Source organism: Oncorhynchus mykiss, chromosome 2 (genome assembly GCF_057628025.1).
Source record: "Oncorhynchus mykiss isolate SJ-2025 chromosome 2, ASM5762802v1, whole genome shotgun sequence".
NCBI lineage: Eukaryota > Metazoa > Chordata > Actinopteri > Salmoniformes > Salmonidae > Oncorhynchus > Oncorhynchus mykiss.
The window spans coordinates 1,410,001-1,427,598 of NC_143023.1; the positions used below are offsets into that span (position 1 = coordinate 1,410,001).

The following is a 17,598-nucleotide window of genomic DNA, read 5'->3' on the forward strand; positions in this document are numbered from 1 at the left end:
GCACCTCCCCCCACAACAACATGAGCAGCCCCACTTCCACAATGAGCACCTCCCCTCACAACAACATGAGAAGCCCCACTTCCACAATGAGCACCTCCCCTCACAACAACATGAGAAGCCCCACTTCCACAATGAGCACCTCCCCCCACAACAACATGAGCAGCCCCACTTCCACAATGAGCACCTCCCCCCACAACAACATGAGCAGCCCCACTTCCACAATGAGCACCTCCCCTCACAACAACATGAGCAGCCCCACTTCCACAATGAGCACCTCCCCTCACAACAACATGAGCAGCCCCACTTCCACAATGAGCACCTCCCCTCACAACAACATGAGAAGCCCCACTTCCACAATGAGCACCTCCCCTCACAACAACATGAGTAGCCCCACTTCCACAATGAGCACCTCCCCCCACAACAACATGAGCAGCCCCACTTCCACAATGAGCACCTACCCTCACAACAACATGAGAAGCCCCACTTCCACAATGAGCACCTCCCCCCACAACAACATGAGCAGCCCCACTTCCACAATGAGCACCTCCCCTCACAACAACATGAGAAGCCCCACTTCCACAATGAGCACCTCCCCTCACAACAACATGAGAAGCCCCACTTCCACAATGAGCACCTCCCCCCACAACAACATGAGCAGCCCCACTTCCACAATGAGCACCTCCCCCCACAACAACATGAGCAGCCCCACTTCCACAATGAGCACCTCCCCTCACAACAACATGAGCAGCCCCACTTCCACAATGAGCACCTCCCCTCACAACAACATGAGCAGCCCCACTTCCACAATGAGCACCTGCCCTCAAAACTATTTGACACACAGGAATACACATCATCATCATCAACATCAAACCAGCTTCCTCTTACGCAGTAATATTTCTGCATGTGTGGTTGTTGGTGAGACTATATCTCTCACCTCACTGGCTATCAGGTCAACCATGCAGTCACGTCTAGCAATGTACAAATCAGAACAGCAGCCGTTCACAACATGGATAAAAACGGACTCCATTACGTTTGACCCGTGTAGAATACAACATGAGTCACGGTTGTCAGGGTAACAGAGTGCTACGTTATATTTGGTGGGTAGAACTTGCAGCGTTGCCTTAGCGGTCAAGGTGAGAATGTCCTCGTCTACTGGCAGCGTTATGGCACGTGGAATGAGTGGTCAACACAGTCCAGAGCAGTCTGTTTCCCTGGCTGAATGAGGCCACAGAGTGGTCAACACAGTCCAGAGCAGTCCGTTTCCCTGGCTGAATGAGGCCACAGAGTGGTCAACACAGTCCAGAGCAGTCCGTTTCCCTGGCTGAATGAGGCCACAGAGTGGTCAGTAGCTGGGAGACAGAGTGGTCAACACAGTCCAGAGCAGTCCATTTCGCTGGCTGAATGAGGCCACAGAGTGGTCAACACAGTCCAGAGCAGTCCGTTTCCCTGGCTGAATGAGGCCACAGAGTGGTCAACACAGTCCAGAGCAGTCCGTTTCCCTGGCTGAATGAGGCCACAGAGTGGTCAGTAGCTGGGAGACAGAGTGGTCAACACAGTCCAGAGCAGTCCGTTTCCCTGGCTGAATGAGGCCACAGAGTGGTCAACACAGTCCAGAGCAGTCTGTTTCCCTGGCTGAATGAGGCCACAGAGTGGTCAACACAGTCCAGAGCAGTCCGTTTCCCTGGCTGAATGAGGCCACAGAGTGGTCAACACAGTCCAGAGCAGTCCGTTTCCCTGGCTGAATGAGGCCACAGAGTGGTCAGTAGCTGGGAGACAGAGTGGTCAACACAGTCCAGAGCAGTCCATTTCGCTGGCTGAATGAGGCCACAGAGTGGTCAACACAGTCCAGAGCAGTCCGTTTCCCTGGCTGAATGAGGCCACAGAGTGGTCAACACAGTCCAGAGCAGTCCGTTTCCCTGGCTGAATGAGGCCACAGAGTGGTCAGTAGCTGGGAGACAGAGTGGTCAACACAGTCCAGAGCAGTCCGTTTCCCTGGCTGAATGAGGCCACAGAGTGGTCAACACAGTCCAGAGCAGTCCGTTTCCCTGGCTGAATGAGGCCACAGAGTGGTCAACACAGTCCAGAGCAGTCCGTTTCCCTGGCTGAATGAGGCCACAGAGTGGTCAGTAGCTGGGAGACAGAGTGGGTAGTAGCTGGGAGACAGAGTGGGTAGTAGCTGGGAGACAGAGTGGTCAGTAGCTAGGAGACAGAGTGGTCTGTAGTTGGTAGACAGAGTGGTCAGTAGCTGGGAGACAGAGTGGTCAGTAGCTGGGAGACAGAGTGGGTAGTAGCTGGGAGACAGAGTGGTCTGTAGCTGGGAGACAGAGTGGTCAGTAGCTGGGAGACAGAGTGGTCAGTAGCTGGGAGACAGAGTGGTCAGTAGCTGGGAGACAGAGTGGTCAGTAGCTGGGAGACAGAGTGGTCAGTAGCTGGGAGACAGAGTGGTCTGTAGCTGGGAGACAGAGTGGTCTGTAGCTGGGAGACAGAGTGGTCAGTAGCTGGGAGACAGAGTGGTCTGTAGCTGGAAGACAGAGTGGTCAGTAGCTGGGAGACAGAGTGGTCAGTAGCTGGGAGACAGAGTGGTCAGTAGCTGGGAGACAGAGTGGTCAGTAGCTGGGAGACAGAGTGGTCAGTAGCTGGGAGAAAGATACCAAGTAGTGTTGTCCTGAATGTAGGATGAGATGTTCCAGCACACACACACACACACACACACACACACACACACACACACACACACAGTGAGTGGGACGGAGACAATCCCAGCTGTCAAGGTGAGGGAGTTGACGATCAAACGATGATCAATATGTACTCTACAGTAACAGTGACTGATCAATATTTCGTTGTTTATTAAACTGAAGAGGACATTCATCTGAATATACAGTCCTTGGCATGGTTCGTTCTCCTGTCTACAGCCTTCACATACTGTATGTCTCATGACATGGTTCTCCTGTCTACAGCCTTCACATACTGTATGTCTCATGACATGGTTCTCCTGTCTACAGCCTTCACATACTGTATGTCTCATGACATGGTTCTCCTGTCTACAGCCTTCACATACTGTATGTCTCATGACATGGTTCTCCTCCCTACAGCCTTCACATACTGTATGTCTCATGACATGGTTCTCCTCCCTACAGCCTTCACATACTGTATGTCTCATGACATGGTTCTCCTCCCTACAGCCTTCACATACTGTATGTCTCATGACATGGTTCTCCTGTCTATAGCCTTCACATACTGTATGTCTCATGACATGGTTCTCCTGTCTACAGCCTTCACATACTGTATGTCTCATGACATGGTTCTCCTGTCTACAGCCTTCACATACTGTATGTCTCATGACATGGTTCTACTGTCTACAGCCTTCAAATACTGTATGTCTCATGACATGGTTCTCCTCCCTACGGCCTTCTCATACTGTATGTCTCATGACATGGTTCTCCTGTCTACAGCCTTCACATACTGTATGTCTCATGACATGGTTCTCCTGTCTACAGCCTTCACATACTGTATGTCTCATGACATGGTTCTCCTGTCTACAGCCTTCACATACTGTATGTCTCATGACATGGTTCTCCTGTCTACAGCCTTCACATACTGTATGTCTCATGACATGGTTCTCCTCCCTACAGCCTTCACATACTGTATGTCTCATGACATGGTTCTCCTGTCTATAGCCTTCTCATACTGTATGTCTCATGACATGGTTCTCCTCCCTACAGCCTTCACATACTGTATGTCTCGTGACATGGTTCTCCTCCCTACAGCCTTCACATACTGTATGTCTCATGACATGGTTCTCCTCCCTACAGCCTTCACATACTGTATGTCTCATGACATGGTTCTCCTGTCTACAGCCTTCACATACTGTATGTCTCATGACATGGTTCTCCTGTCTACAGCCTTCACATACTGTATGTCTCATGACATGGTTCTCCTCCCTACAGCCTCTCAGGTCTTGTGGTGTTTGGGGGCTGTTGTGCAGTTTTCAATTCAGGATGGCTGCATGGTGACAGGGAGAGCCCATTCCAGCTGGTGCTAGCCTCACTGTGTGTGTGTGTTTGGTGTGTGTGTGTCTGTTTGGTGTGTGTGTGTTTGGTGTGTGTTTGTTTGGTGTGTGTGTGTGTTTGGTGTGTGTTTGGTGTGTTTGGTGTGTGTGTGGTGTGATTGGTGTGTGTGTGTGTGTGTGTGTGGTGTATGTGTTTGGTGTGTCTGTGTGTGTGTGTGTGTGTTTGGTGTGTGTGTGTGTTTGGTGTGTGTGTGTGTGTGTGTGTGTGTTTGGTGTGTGTGTTTAGTGTGTGTCGTGAGGTGAGGTTTCCCATACAGACTTGGACCAGCTGGTGCCTCTCTCTGACAAATGACAATGTGTTTGTTAACAGCGTTCTCTGTCCACCTGCTGAGTTTGACTAGTTTGTGTGTGTGTGTGTGTGTGTGTGTGTGTGTGTGTGTGTGTGTGTGTTGTGTCTGGTGTGTGTGTGTGTGTGTGCCCACCTGCTGAGGTGACTGCATTAAAATCCTCTCAACAAATTACCTGCATAATTAACAGCTAAAGATCTGAGACACTGACAGACTGCTGGTAGTAATGTGTTGTAGTTATAGATATGATATACTGACAGACTGCTGGTAGTAATGTGTTGTAGTTATAGATATGATATACTGACAGACTGCTGGTAGTAATGTGTTGTAGTTATAGATATGATATACTGACAGACTGCTGGTAGTAATGTGCTGTAGTTATAGATATGATGTACTGACAGACTGCTGGTAGTAATGTGTTGTAGTTATAGATATGATATACTGACAGACTGCTGGTAGTAATGTGCTGTAGTTATAGATATGATATACTGACAGACTGCTGGTAGTAATGTGTTGTAGTTATAGATATGATATATTAGTAATGTGTTGTAGGTATAGATATGATATACTGACAGACTGCTGGTAGTAATGTGTTGTTGTAATGGACTACAGGAGGGTTTCACACAGTCTTATGATGACACTAATATAAACCAAGGAGGAGACAGCAAATTTAAATGACAATGATTATTATGACCAAGATAATGATTATTATGACCAAGATAATGGTACAATTAATTATGACCAAGATAATAATTATGACCAAGATAATGGTATGATTATTATGACCAAGATAATGATATGAACTATTATGACCAAGATAACAGTTATTATGACCAAGATAGTGATTATTATGACCAAGATAATGATACGATTAATTATGACCAAGATAATGGTATGATTATTATGACCAAGATAATGATATGAACTATTATGGCCAAGATAATGATTATTATGACCAAGATAGTGATTATTATGACAGGGATAGTGATTATTATGACCAAGATAATGATTATTATGACCAAGATAATGATTATTATGACCAAGATAGTGATTATTGTGACCAAGATAATGATTATTATGACCAAGATAATGATTATTATGACCAAGATTGTGATTATTATGACCAAGATAATGTTTATTATGACCAAGATAATGATTATTATGACCAAGATAATGATTATTTTGACCAAGATAATGTTTATTATGACCAAGATAAAGATATGATTATAATGACCAAGATAATGATATGAACTATTATGGCCAAGATAATCATAGAAAAGTAATCTAATGAACAGGGAATGTGATTCTATTTTACTTCTCATTCTCAATCTACACTGAACAAAAATCTAAACACATCATTAAACAATTTCAAAGATTTTACTGAGTTACAGTTATTTTAAGGAAATCAGTCAATTGTAATAAATTAATTAAGCCCTAATGTATGTTGGTCACAGATACCTTAAAAAAAGTAGGGGCGTGGATCAGAAAACCAGTCAGTATCTGGTGTGGATCAGAAAACCAGTCAGTATCTGGTGTTGATCAGAAAACCAGTCAGTATCTGGTGTTGATCAGAAAACCAGTCAGTATCTGGTGTGATCAGAAAACCAGTCAGTATCTGGTGTGGATCAGAAAACCAGTCAGTATCTGGTGTGATCAGAAAACCAGTCAGTATCTGGTGTGATCAGAAAACCAGTCAGTATCTGGTGTGGATCAGAAAACCAGTCAGTATCTGGTGTGATCAGAAAACCAGTCAGTATCTGGTGTGATCAGAAAACCAGTCAGTATCTGGTGTGATCAGAAAACCAGTCAGTATCTGGTGTGGATCAGAAAACCAGTCAGTATCTGGTGTGGATCAGAAAACCAGTCAGTATCTGGTGTGACCACCATTTGTCTCATGCAGCGCTACCCATCTCCTTCACACAGAGTTGATCAGGCTGTTGATTGTGGCCTGTGGAATGTTGTCCCACTCCTCTTCCGTGGCTGTGTGAAGTTGCTGGATATTGGCGTAAACTGGAACACGACGTCATACACGTAGATCCAGAGCATCCCAAACATGCTCAATGGGTGACATGTCTGGTGAGTATGCAGGCCATGGAAGAACTGGGACATTTTCAGCTTCCAGGAATTGTGTGCAGATCCTTGCAATATTGGGCCAAGCATTATCATGCTGAAACCTGAGGTGATGGCTAATACCTGCCAATACCATAACCCTGTCCATACCATAACCCTGCCCATACCATAACCCTACCCATACCATACCCCTACCCATACCATAACCCTACCCATACCATAACCCTAACCCATACTATAACCCTGTCCATACCATACCATAACCCTACCCATACCATAACCCTGTCCATACCATACCATAACCCTACCCATACCATAACCCTACCCATACCATAATCCTACCCATATCATAACCCTGCCCAAACCATAACCCTGTCCATACCATAACCCTACCCATACTATAACCCTACCCATATCATAACCCTGCCCATACCATAACCCTGTCCATACCATAACCATACCCATACCATAACCCTGCCCATACCATAATCCTGCCCATACCATAACCCTACCCATACCATAACCCTGCCCATACCATAACCCTACCCATACCGTAACCTTACCCATACCATAACCCTGCCCATACCATAACCCTGTCCAAACCATAACCCTGCCCATACCATAACCCTGCCCATACCATTCCCCTACCCATACCATAACCCTACCCATACCATAACCCTATCCTACCCATACCATAACCCTGTCCATACCATAACCCTACCCATACCATAACCCTACCCTACCCATACCATCACCCTGCCCATACCATAACCCTGTCCATACCATAACCCTGTCCATACCATAACCCTACCCATACCATTACCCTACCCATACCATAACCCTACCCATACCATAACCCTGCCCATACCATAACCCTGCCCATACCATAACCCTGTCCATACCATAACCCTACCCATACCATAACCCTACCCATACCATAACCCTACCCATACCATAACCCTACCCATACCATAACCCTGTCCAAACCATAACCCTGCCCATACCATAACCCTACCCTACCCATACCATAACCCTACCCATACCATAACCCTGCCCATACCATAACCCTGCCCATACCATAACCCTGCCCATACCATACCCTGTCCATACCATAACCCTACCCATACCATAACCCTACCCACACCATAACCATAACCCTACCCATACCATAACCCTGTCCATACCATAACCCTACCCATACCATAATCCTGCCCATACCATACCATAACCCTACCCATACCATAACCCTACCAATACCATAACCCTACCCATACCATAACCCTGCCCATACCATAACCCTACCAATACCATAACCCTACCCATACCATAACCCTACCCATACGATAACCCTGTCCGTACCATAACCCTACCCATACCATAACCCTGTCCATACCATAACCCTGTCCATACCATAACCCTGTCCATACCATAACCCTACCCATACCATAACCCTACCCATACCATAACCCTGCCCATACCATAACCCTGTCCATACCATAACCCTGTCCATACCATAACCCTGTCCATACCATAACCCTACCAATACCATAACCCTACCCATACCATAACCCTGCCCATACCATAACCCTGTCCATACCATAACCCTACCAATACCATAACCCTACCCATACCATAACCCTGCCCATACCATAACCCTACCCATACCATACCATAACCCTGTCTATACCATAACCCTACCCATACCATAACCCTACCCATACCATAACCCTGCCCATACCATAACCCTACCCATACCATAACCCTACCCATACCATATCCCTACCCATACCATACCATAACCCTGTCCATACCATAACCCTACCCATACCATAACCCTGTCCATACCATAACCCTGTCCATACCATAACCCTGCCCATACCATAACCCTGCCCATACCATACCCCTGTCCATACCATAACCCTACCCATACCATAACCCTGCCCATACCATAACCCTACCCATACCATAACCCTACCCATACCATAACCCTACCCATACCATAACCCTGTCCATACCATAACCCTACCCATACCATAACCCTACCCATACCATACCATAACCCTGTCCATACCATAACCCTGCCCATACCATAACCCTGCCCATACCATACCATAACCCTACCCATACCATAACCCTACCCATACCATAACCCTACCCATACCATAACCCTGCCCATACCATAACCCTACCCATACCATAACCCTACCCATACCATACCATAACCCTGTCCATACCATAACCCTGCCCATACCATAACCCTGCCCATACCATACCATAACCCTACCCATACCATAACCCTACCCATACCATAACCCTACCCATACCATAACCATGTCCATACCATAACCCTGCCCATACCATAACCCTGTCCGTACCATAACCCTGCCCATACCATAACCCTACCCATACCATAACCCTACCCATACCATAACCCTACCCATACCATAACCCTACCCATACCATACCATAACCCTGTCCATACCATACCATAACCCTACCCATACCATAACCCTACCCATACCATAACCCTACCCATACCATAACCCTGTCCATACCATAACCCTACCCATACCATAACCCTGTCCATACCATAACCCTGCCCATACCATAACCCTACCCAAACCATAACCCTGTCCATACCGTAACCCTACCCATACCGTAACCCTACCCATACCATAACCCTACCCATACCATAACCCTACCCATACTATACCATAACCCTACCCATACCATAACCCTACCCATACCATAACCCTACCCATACCATAACCCTACCCATACTATACCATAACCCTGTCCATACCGTAACCCTGTCCATACCATAACCCTACCCACACCATAACCCTGTCCGTACCATAACCCTGTCCATACCATAACCCTACCCATACCATAACCCTGTCCATACTATACCATAACCCTGCCCATACCATAACCCTGCCCATACCATAATCCTACCCATACCATAACCCTGTCCATACCATAACCCTGTCCATACTATACCATAACCCTGCCCATACCATAACCCTGCCCATACCATAACCCTACCCATACCATAACCCTGCCCATACCATAACCCTGTCCATACTATACCATAACCCTGCCCATACCATAACCCTGCCCATACCATAACCCTACCCATACCATAACCCTGCCAATACCATAACCCTGTCCATACCATAACCCTACCCATACTATACCATAACCCTGTCCATACCATAACCCTGTCCATACCATAACCCTACCCATACCATATCCCTACCCATACCATAACCCTACCCATACCATAACCCTACCCATACCATATCCCTACCCATACCATAACCCTACCCATACCATAACCCTACCCATACCATAACCCTACCCATACCATAACCCTGCCCATACCATAACCCTACCCATACCATAACCCTACCCATACCATAACCCTACCCATACCATAACCCTGTCCATACCATAACCCTACCCATACCATAACCCTACCCTACCCATACCATAACCCTACCCATACCATAACCCTGCCCATACCATAACCCTACCCTACCCATACCATAACCCTGTCCATACCATACCATAACCCTACCCATACCATAACCCTGTCCATACCATAACCCTGTCCATACCATAACCCTGTCCATACCATAACCCTACCCATACCATAACCCTGCCCATACCATAACCCTACCCTACCCATACCATAACCCTGTCCATACCATACCATAACCCTACCCATACCATAACCCTGTCCATACCATAACCCTGTCCATACCATAACCCTACCCATACCATAACCCTGTCCGTACCATAACCCTGCCCATACCATAACCCTACCCTACCCATACCATCACCCTGCCCATACCATAACCCTGTCCATACCATAACCCTACCCATACCATAACCCTGTCCATACCATACCATAACCCTACCCATACCATAACCCTGTCCATACCATAACCCTGTCCATACCATAACCCTGTCCATACCATAACCCTACCCATACCATAACCCTACCCATACCATAACCCTGTCCATACCATAACCCTACCCATACCATAACCCTACCCATACCATAACCCTGCCCATACCATAACCCTGTCCATACCATAACCCTGTCCATACCATAACCCTACCCATACCATAACCCTACCCATACCATAACCCTGTCCATACCATAACCCTACCCATACCATAACCCTACCCATACCATAACCCTGCCCATACCATAACCCTACCCATACCATAACCCTGCCCATACCATAACCCTACCCATAACATAACCCTACCCATACCAAAACCCTACCCATACCATAACCCTACCCATACCAAAACCCTACCCATACCATAACCCTACCCATACCATAACCCTACCCATACCATAACCCTGCCCATACCATAACCCTACCCATACCGTATCCCTGCCCATACCATAACCCTGTCCATACCATAACCCTACCCATACCATAACCCTGTCCATACCATAACCCTGTCCATACCATAACCCTACCCATACCATAGCCCTACCCATACTATACCATAACCCTGTCCATACCATAACCCTACCCATACTATACCATAACCCTGTCCATACCATAACCCTACCCATACTATACCATAACCCTGTCCATACCATAACCCTGTCCATACCATAACCCTACCCATACCATAACCCTACCCATACCATAACCCTACCCATACCATAACCCTGTCCATACCATAACCCTGTCCATACCATAACCCTACCCATACTATACCATAACCCTGTCCATACCATAACCCTACCCATACTATACCATAACCCTGTCCATACCATAACCCTGTCCATACCATAACCCTACCCATACCATAATCCTACCCATACTATACCATAACCCTGTCCATACCATAACCCTGTCCATACCATAACCCTACCCATACCATAACCCTGCCCATACCATAACCCTACCCATACCATAACCCTACCCATACCATAACCCTACCCATACTATACCATAACCCTGTCCATACCATAACCCTGTCCATACCATAACCCTACCCATACCATAACCCTGCCCATACCATAACCCTACCCATACCATAACCCTACCCATACCATAACCCTACCCATACTATACCATAACCCTGTCCATACCATAACCCTACCCATACCATAACCCTACCCAAACCATAACCCTGTCCGTACCATAACCCTGTCCATACCATAACCCTACCCATACCATAACCCTACCCATACCATAACCCTACCCTACCCATACCATAACCCTGTCCATACCATAACCCTGCCCATACCATACTATACCATAACCCTACCCTACCCATACCATAACCCTACCCTACCCTACCCATACCATAACCCTACCCTACCCATACCATAACCCTACCACCACCCCATGGGGCACTCTGCTCACAACGTTGACATCAGCAAACCGCTCGCCAAGCCTGGTACAGTTGAAACTGGGATTCATCTGTGAAGAGCACATTTCTCCACCGTACCAGTGGCCATTGAAGTTGAGCATTTGCCCACTGAAGTCGGTCACGACGCCGAACTGCAGTCAGGTCAAGACCCTGGTGAGGACGACAAGCCTGCAGATGAGCTTCCCTGAGACGGTTTCTGACAGTTTGTGCAGAAATTCATCGGTTGTGCAAACCAACAGTTTCATCAGCTGTCCGAGTGGCTGGTCTCAGATGATCCCTCAGGTGAAGAAGCCGAATGTGGAGGCCCTGGGTTGGCGTGGTTACACGTGGTCTGTGGTTGTGAGGCCGGTTGGAAGTACTGCCAAATTCTCTAAAATGATGTTGGAGGCGGCTTATGGTAGATAAATGATCATTCAATTCTCTGGCAACACCTCTGGTGGACATTCCTGCAGTCAGCAGACCAATTGCACGCTCCCTCAAAACTTGAGACATCTGTGGCATTGTGTTTTGTGAAAAAACTCCACATTTTAGAATGGCCTTTTATTGTCCCCAGCACAAGGTGCACCTGTGTAATGATTATTCGGTTTAATCAGCTTCTTGACATGCCACACCGGTCAGTTGGATAGATTATTTTGGCAAAGGAGAAATGCTCACTAACAGGGCTCACTAAATGCTCACTAACAGGGCTCACTAAATGCTCACTAAATTGTGAACAAATTTGTGATTTTTTTTTTTGAGAAATGCGTTTTTTTTTGTGCACATGGAACATTTGAGTATGTTTTATTTCAGCTCATGAAACATAGGACCAACACTTTACATGTTGTGTTTCTATTGTTGTTCAGGGTGTATCTCGATCCCGATCTCAATCTCGATCCCAAATCCCAAATCTTAATCCCAATCTTAATCTGTTCATGGTCTGCTGTCCTAAAAAATAAAATTCCCTCCCTCCCTCCCTCCCTCCCTCCCTCCCTCCCTCCCTCCCTCCCTCCCTCCCTCCCTCCCTCCCTCCCTCCCTCCCTCCCTCCCTCCCTTCCTTCCTTCCTTCCTTCCTTCCTTCCTTCCTCCCTCCCTCTCCTCTTCCCTCCCTCCCTCCCTCCCTCCCTTCCTTCCTTCCTTCCTTCCTTCCTTCCTTCCTTCCTTCCTTCCTTCCTTCCTCCCTCCTTCTCCACCTCCCTCCCTCCCTCTCCCCCTCTCCCCCTTCCTCCCTCCCGCCCTCCCTCTCCCTCTTCCTCCCTCCCTCCCTCCCTCTCCCTCTGTTTCTAAACATCCTATATGTTTTCCTGTAATATCTCATTATGTTGTAGACTGTTAGTCAGCGTTTTAAGTGTACAAACTGACAGTTTCTCCTCATGTTTTCCTGATTTTTCTGCTTCCCTGTGCAGCTGTGGCAGCAGGAAATACTGTTTGCTGATTCCTGTTTCTGCTGCGTAGCTGCATGTATTTCCCCCAGGTAGTGTAACCTGGGAGTCATATTGACATGTTGGTGTTTTCACAGCGCCGTGCGGAGGCCGCTCGACAGGGTCAGAGGGGACCGTCCTGTCCCCAAATTACCCCCGTAATTATACCCAGAGTCTGACCTGCGTCTACCACATCTTTGTCCCCGGGGACTTTGGTAAGTATACTCTCTCTGGTTTAATTCTGCTCTGTCTCTCTCTCTCTCTCTCTCTCTCTCTCTCTCTCTCTCTCCCTCTCCTTCTCTTTTCCCCCTTTCTCTCGCTCTCCTTCCCTCTCCCTCCCCCCTCTCTCTCTCCTTCTCTCTCCCTCCCCCCTCTCTCCTTCTCTCCCCCCTTCTCGGTTTCTCACCCCCCACCCTCTCTCTCGCTCTCTCTCTCTCTCCCTCCCCCGCCCTCCCTCTCTCTCCCTCTCCCTCTCTCTCTCTGTCTCTCTGCAGTTTGTGCTGCTGTCTCATAATGTCCCATAGACCATGGTTGCTGTTGTTCAGCTGCTATAGGTAATGTAATTTCTACTGTATATGTGGCTCTACTGAGGAAGTAGGAGGCATTCTGCTTTACAGGTAACACAAGATAATAGTTCAACTCCAGTTCAGTGTATTATAACTACTGGCACCACCTCACATTACCAAGATTTGATCATTCAGGATGCGGACAGAAAGCCTTATCAGAAACCACGGTGGTTATATGTCTCCTACGCATGTAGTGAACTATAGCTACATTTTCAGCAACAAGATGGTGGCTCTACGTCGGGCTTTACTAACGAGGTGGAGGAATTTGTGTCTCGGGAGAAACAAAAAGCTGTGATTATAACTGACCTCACCTTTTTACCGACTCAGAGAACATTTGGATATTCAGGATGAAGTCACAACCAAAAACAAAACCCACAATGGGTCAAGTGAAGGGTCAAAGACAAACTACTAATGAGGTGGAGGAAGAGTCTCAGGAGAAACACAATAGTTATCCCTCCGCCAGCTACAGTACTGTGACATGTCGGCTCACTGACCGCAGGTTACCGACCTAGAGACGATTTGGCCAATCAGGATGAGGACAGAAAAACATTATTTAGAAACCGTGGTGATTACGGTCTCCTCCATGTTAACAACATCAGGATGAGGACAGAAAAACATTATTTAGAAACCGTGGTGATTATGGTCTCCTCCATGTTAACAACAGAGTTGTCTTTCTATATGATTGCATTAATAAGACAGAGGGACTGTGTCTCAGAGAACAACAGGGCTGGTTTTACTAATAAGACAGAGGGACTGTGTCTCAGAGAACAACGGGGCTGGTTTTACTAATAAGACAGAGGGACTATGTCTCAGAGAACAACAGGGCTGGTTTTACTAATAAGACAGAGGCGCTGTGTCTCAGAGAACAACAGGGCTGGTTTTACTAATAAGACAGAGGGACTGTGTCTCAGAGAACAACAGGGCTGGTTTTTACTAATAAGACAGAGGGACTATGTCTCAGAGAACAACAGTGCTGGTCCTCAATGGACGTGGTATTCCATGGACTTCCTGTTACCCAAAATGCAACACCATAGTACATCGTTAACTATCTTACTCACTTCTCCTCAATGGACGTGGTATTCCATTTTATTTTATTTTATTTCTGCCTTATTATCAATCCCTCTCACTAAGTGGCCCCGAATTGATGAGATGATTGAAGTTATGTCCTCTTATCGAGCCAGGGGGACATTTCCTAAAGAACTCCATGATTGTTACCCATGCTTGAATTAATCTCCGGGTTTGACAAGCTGTCTTGACAGTTAGGATTATTTTGTTGCCATCTTCCACTTCTCAGGGAGTCAGACACACATGTGTGTCCTAAATGCCACCCCAAGCCCCCTTCCAACATAGTGCACTACTTCTGATAAGGGTCCATTAGGGTGCCATTTGAGAAGCTGCCTTCCACATGGTTTTTAAATGAACGCTCCCATTTCGACATGGTTTCATAGCTGCTGACTAGACTGCTCAGAATGCTGACAAATGGCTGAATGGATCATGAGGCTCTAGGGAGAGAAAAAAAACTTGCCCTACCTGTGACAATATATCATATCCCTTTACAACAACACCCATGGACTATGTGTGTTGTCTGCTTCTTAAAATGGCAAACCATTCTATATTTAGTGCACTATGAAGGGCATAGGGTACCATTCAGGACTCATGACGGTAGTATACATCTGTGGCAGAGGACCTCCCTGATGTGTCTTGGCCAAACAGACACTTGAAGTCAAGGGGTCACATCCCGAAATGAACCCTATTCCCTATTTAGTGAACTGCTTTTGACCAGAAGGGCCCTGGTTGAATGGAGTGCATTTTAAATAGGAATAAGGGTAGCATTTGGGTTTGTGTCCTCGGTCAGGATGTATTGGTCTCAGCTGGGCTGGCAGAGGAAGGTCAGGCTAAAAAATCACCTCATAAATTGAGGGCCACTCAGAGGGGGTTGATAACAAGTACATTTAGAAATTGTTGCTGTTATTGCTGCTGGTGTTTCTGTTGTTGGTGCTGTTGTTGTTGCTGTTTTTGTTGTTGTTGTTGTTGCTGTTGTTGTTGTTTTGGTGCTGTTGTTGGTGCTGTTGTTGTTGTTTTTGTTGTTGTTGTTGTTGTTGTTGTTTTGGTGTTGATGTTGCTGTTGTTGTTGTTGTTGTTGGTGGTGCTGTTGTTGTTGCTATTGTTGTTGTTGGTGGTGCTGTTGCTGCTGTTGTTGTTGTTGTTGCTGTTGTTGTTGCTGTTGGTGTTGCTGTTGCTGTTGCTGTTGCTGTTGTTGTTGTTGCTGTTGTTGTTAGTGGTGTTGTTGGTGGTGTTGTTGCTGTTGTTGTTGCTGTTGCTGTTGTTGTTGTTGTTGTTGGTGTTGCTGTTGTTGTTGTTGTTGTTGTTGTTGTTGTTGTTGCTGTTGTTGCTGTTGTTGTTGGTGGTGTTGTTGGTGCTGTTGTTGCTGTTGTTGTTGTTGTTGCTGTTGCTGTTGTTGTTGGTGGTGTTGTTGGTGCTGTTGTTCCTGTTGTTGTTGCTGTTGCTGTTTTTGTTGTTGTTGGTGTTGTTGTTGGTGGTGTTGCTGTTGTCGTTGTTGGTGTTGCTGTAGTTGTTGGTGTTGCTGTTGTTACTGCTGTTGTTGTTGCCGTTGTTGCAGTTCTTCTTGCTGTTGTTGATTTTGTTAGCCAACAGAAACAGAGTCAACAGCCGACAGACAATAACACACATATGCTGGTATTGAATGTCGTTGCTGCTGTTAGCCATTTGAATGGTATTTGTCTAATAGGATCCATAGAAAAACAAACACACACACACTGCCAGCCAATGTTCTTATGCTAATGTCATTGATGGTGTTTGCATGACAGAAAGCAGGGCGAGTCTTTGATGGCTAATGGTTTTCAGCCATGCTGCTAATGTGCTCTCTACAGTAGATACAGGAGAGGCACCCTATTACTTATATAGTGCACTACTTTAATATATATGGGCTCTGGTCAAAAGTAGTGCACTATACAGGGAATAGGGTGCCATTTGGGATGTATCCTGTGTAGAACACTACTGACAGACTGATGGACTGTACATGCTGTTATAACACTACTGACAGACTGATGGACTGTACACGCTGTTATAACACTACTGACAGACTGATGGACTGTACACGCTGTTATAACACTACTGACAGACTGATGGACTGTACATGCTATTATACTATTATAACACTACTGACAGACTGATAGACTGTACATGCTGTTATAACACTACTGACAGACTGATGGACTGTACACACTACTATAACACTACTGACAGACTGATGGACTGTACACGCTATTATACTATTATAACACTACTGACAGACTGATGGACTGTACACACTATTATACTATTATAACACTACTGACAGACTGATGGACTGTACACACTACTATAACACTACTGACAGTCTGATGGACTGTACACGCTATTATAACACTACTGACAGACTGATGGACTGTACACACTACTATAACACTACTGACAGTCTGATGGACTGTACATGCTATTATAACACTACTGACAGACTGATGGACTGTACACGCTATTATAACACTACTGACAGACTGATGGACTGTATACACTACTATAACACTACTGACAGTCTGATGGACTGTACATGCTATTATAACACTACTGACAGACTGATGGACTGTACACGCTATTATACTATTATAACACTACTGACAGACTGATGGACTGTACACGCTGTTATAACACTACTGACAGACTGATGGACTGTACACGCTGTTATAACACTACTGACAGACTGATGGACTGTACACACTACTATAACACTACTGACAGAC

At 46.3% G+C, this 17,598-nt stretch overlaps 1 protein-coding gene across 2 annotated transcripts in view; it reads left to right on the plus strand.

Annotated features, from left to right (window-relative positions):
- Positions 1-17,598, plus strand: part of LOC110512917 (CUB and sushi domain-containing protein 3) — a 522,509-nt gene that overhangs the window by 241,794 nt on the left and 263,117 nt on the right. For both annotated transcript variants that reach the window (XM_090215889.1, XM_090215891.1), the window contains exon 32: positions 13,331-13,447. In XM_090215889.1, the coding sequence (XP_090072015.1) occupies positions 13,331-13,447 (117 nt within the window). The remainder of the gene's footprint in view (positions 1-13,330; positions 13,448-17,598) is intronic.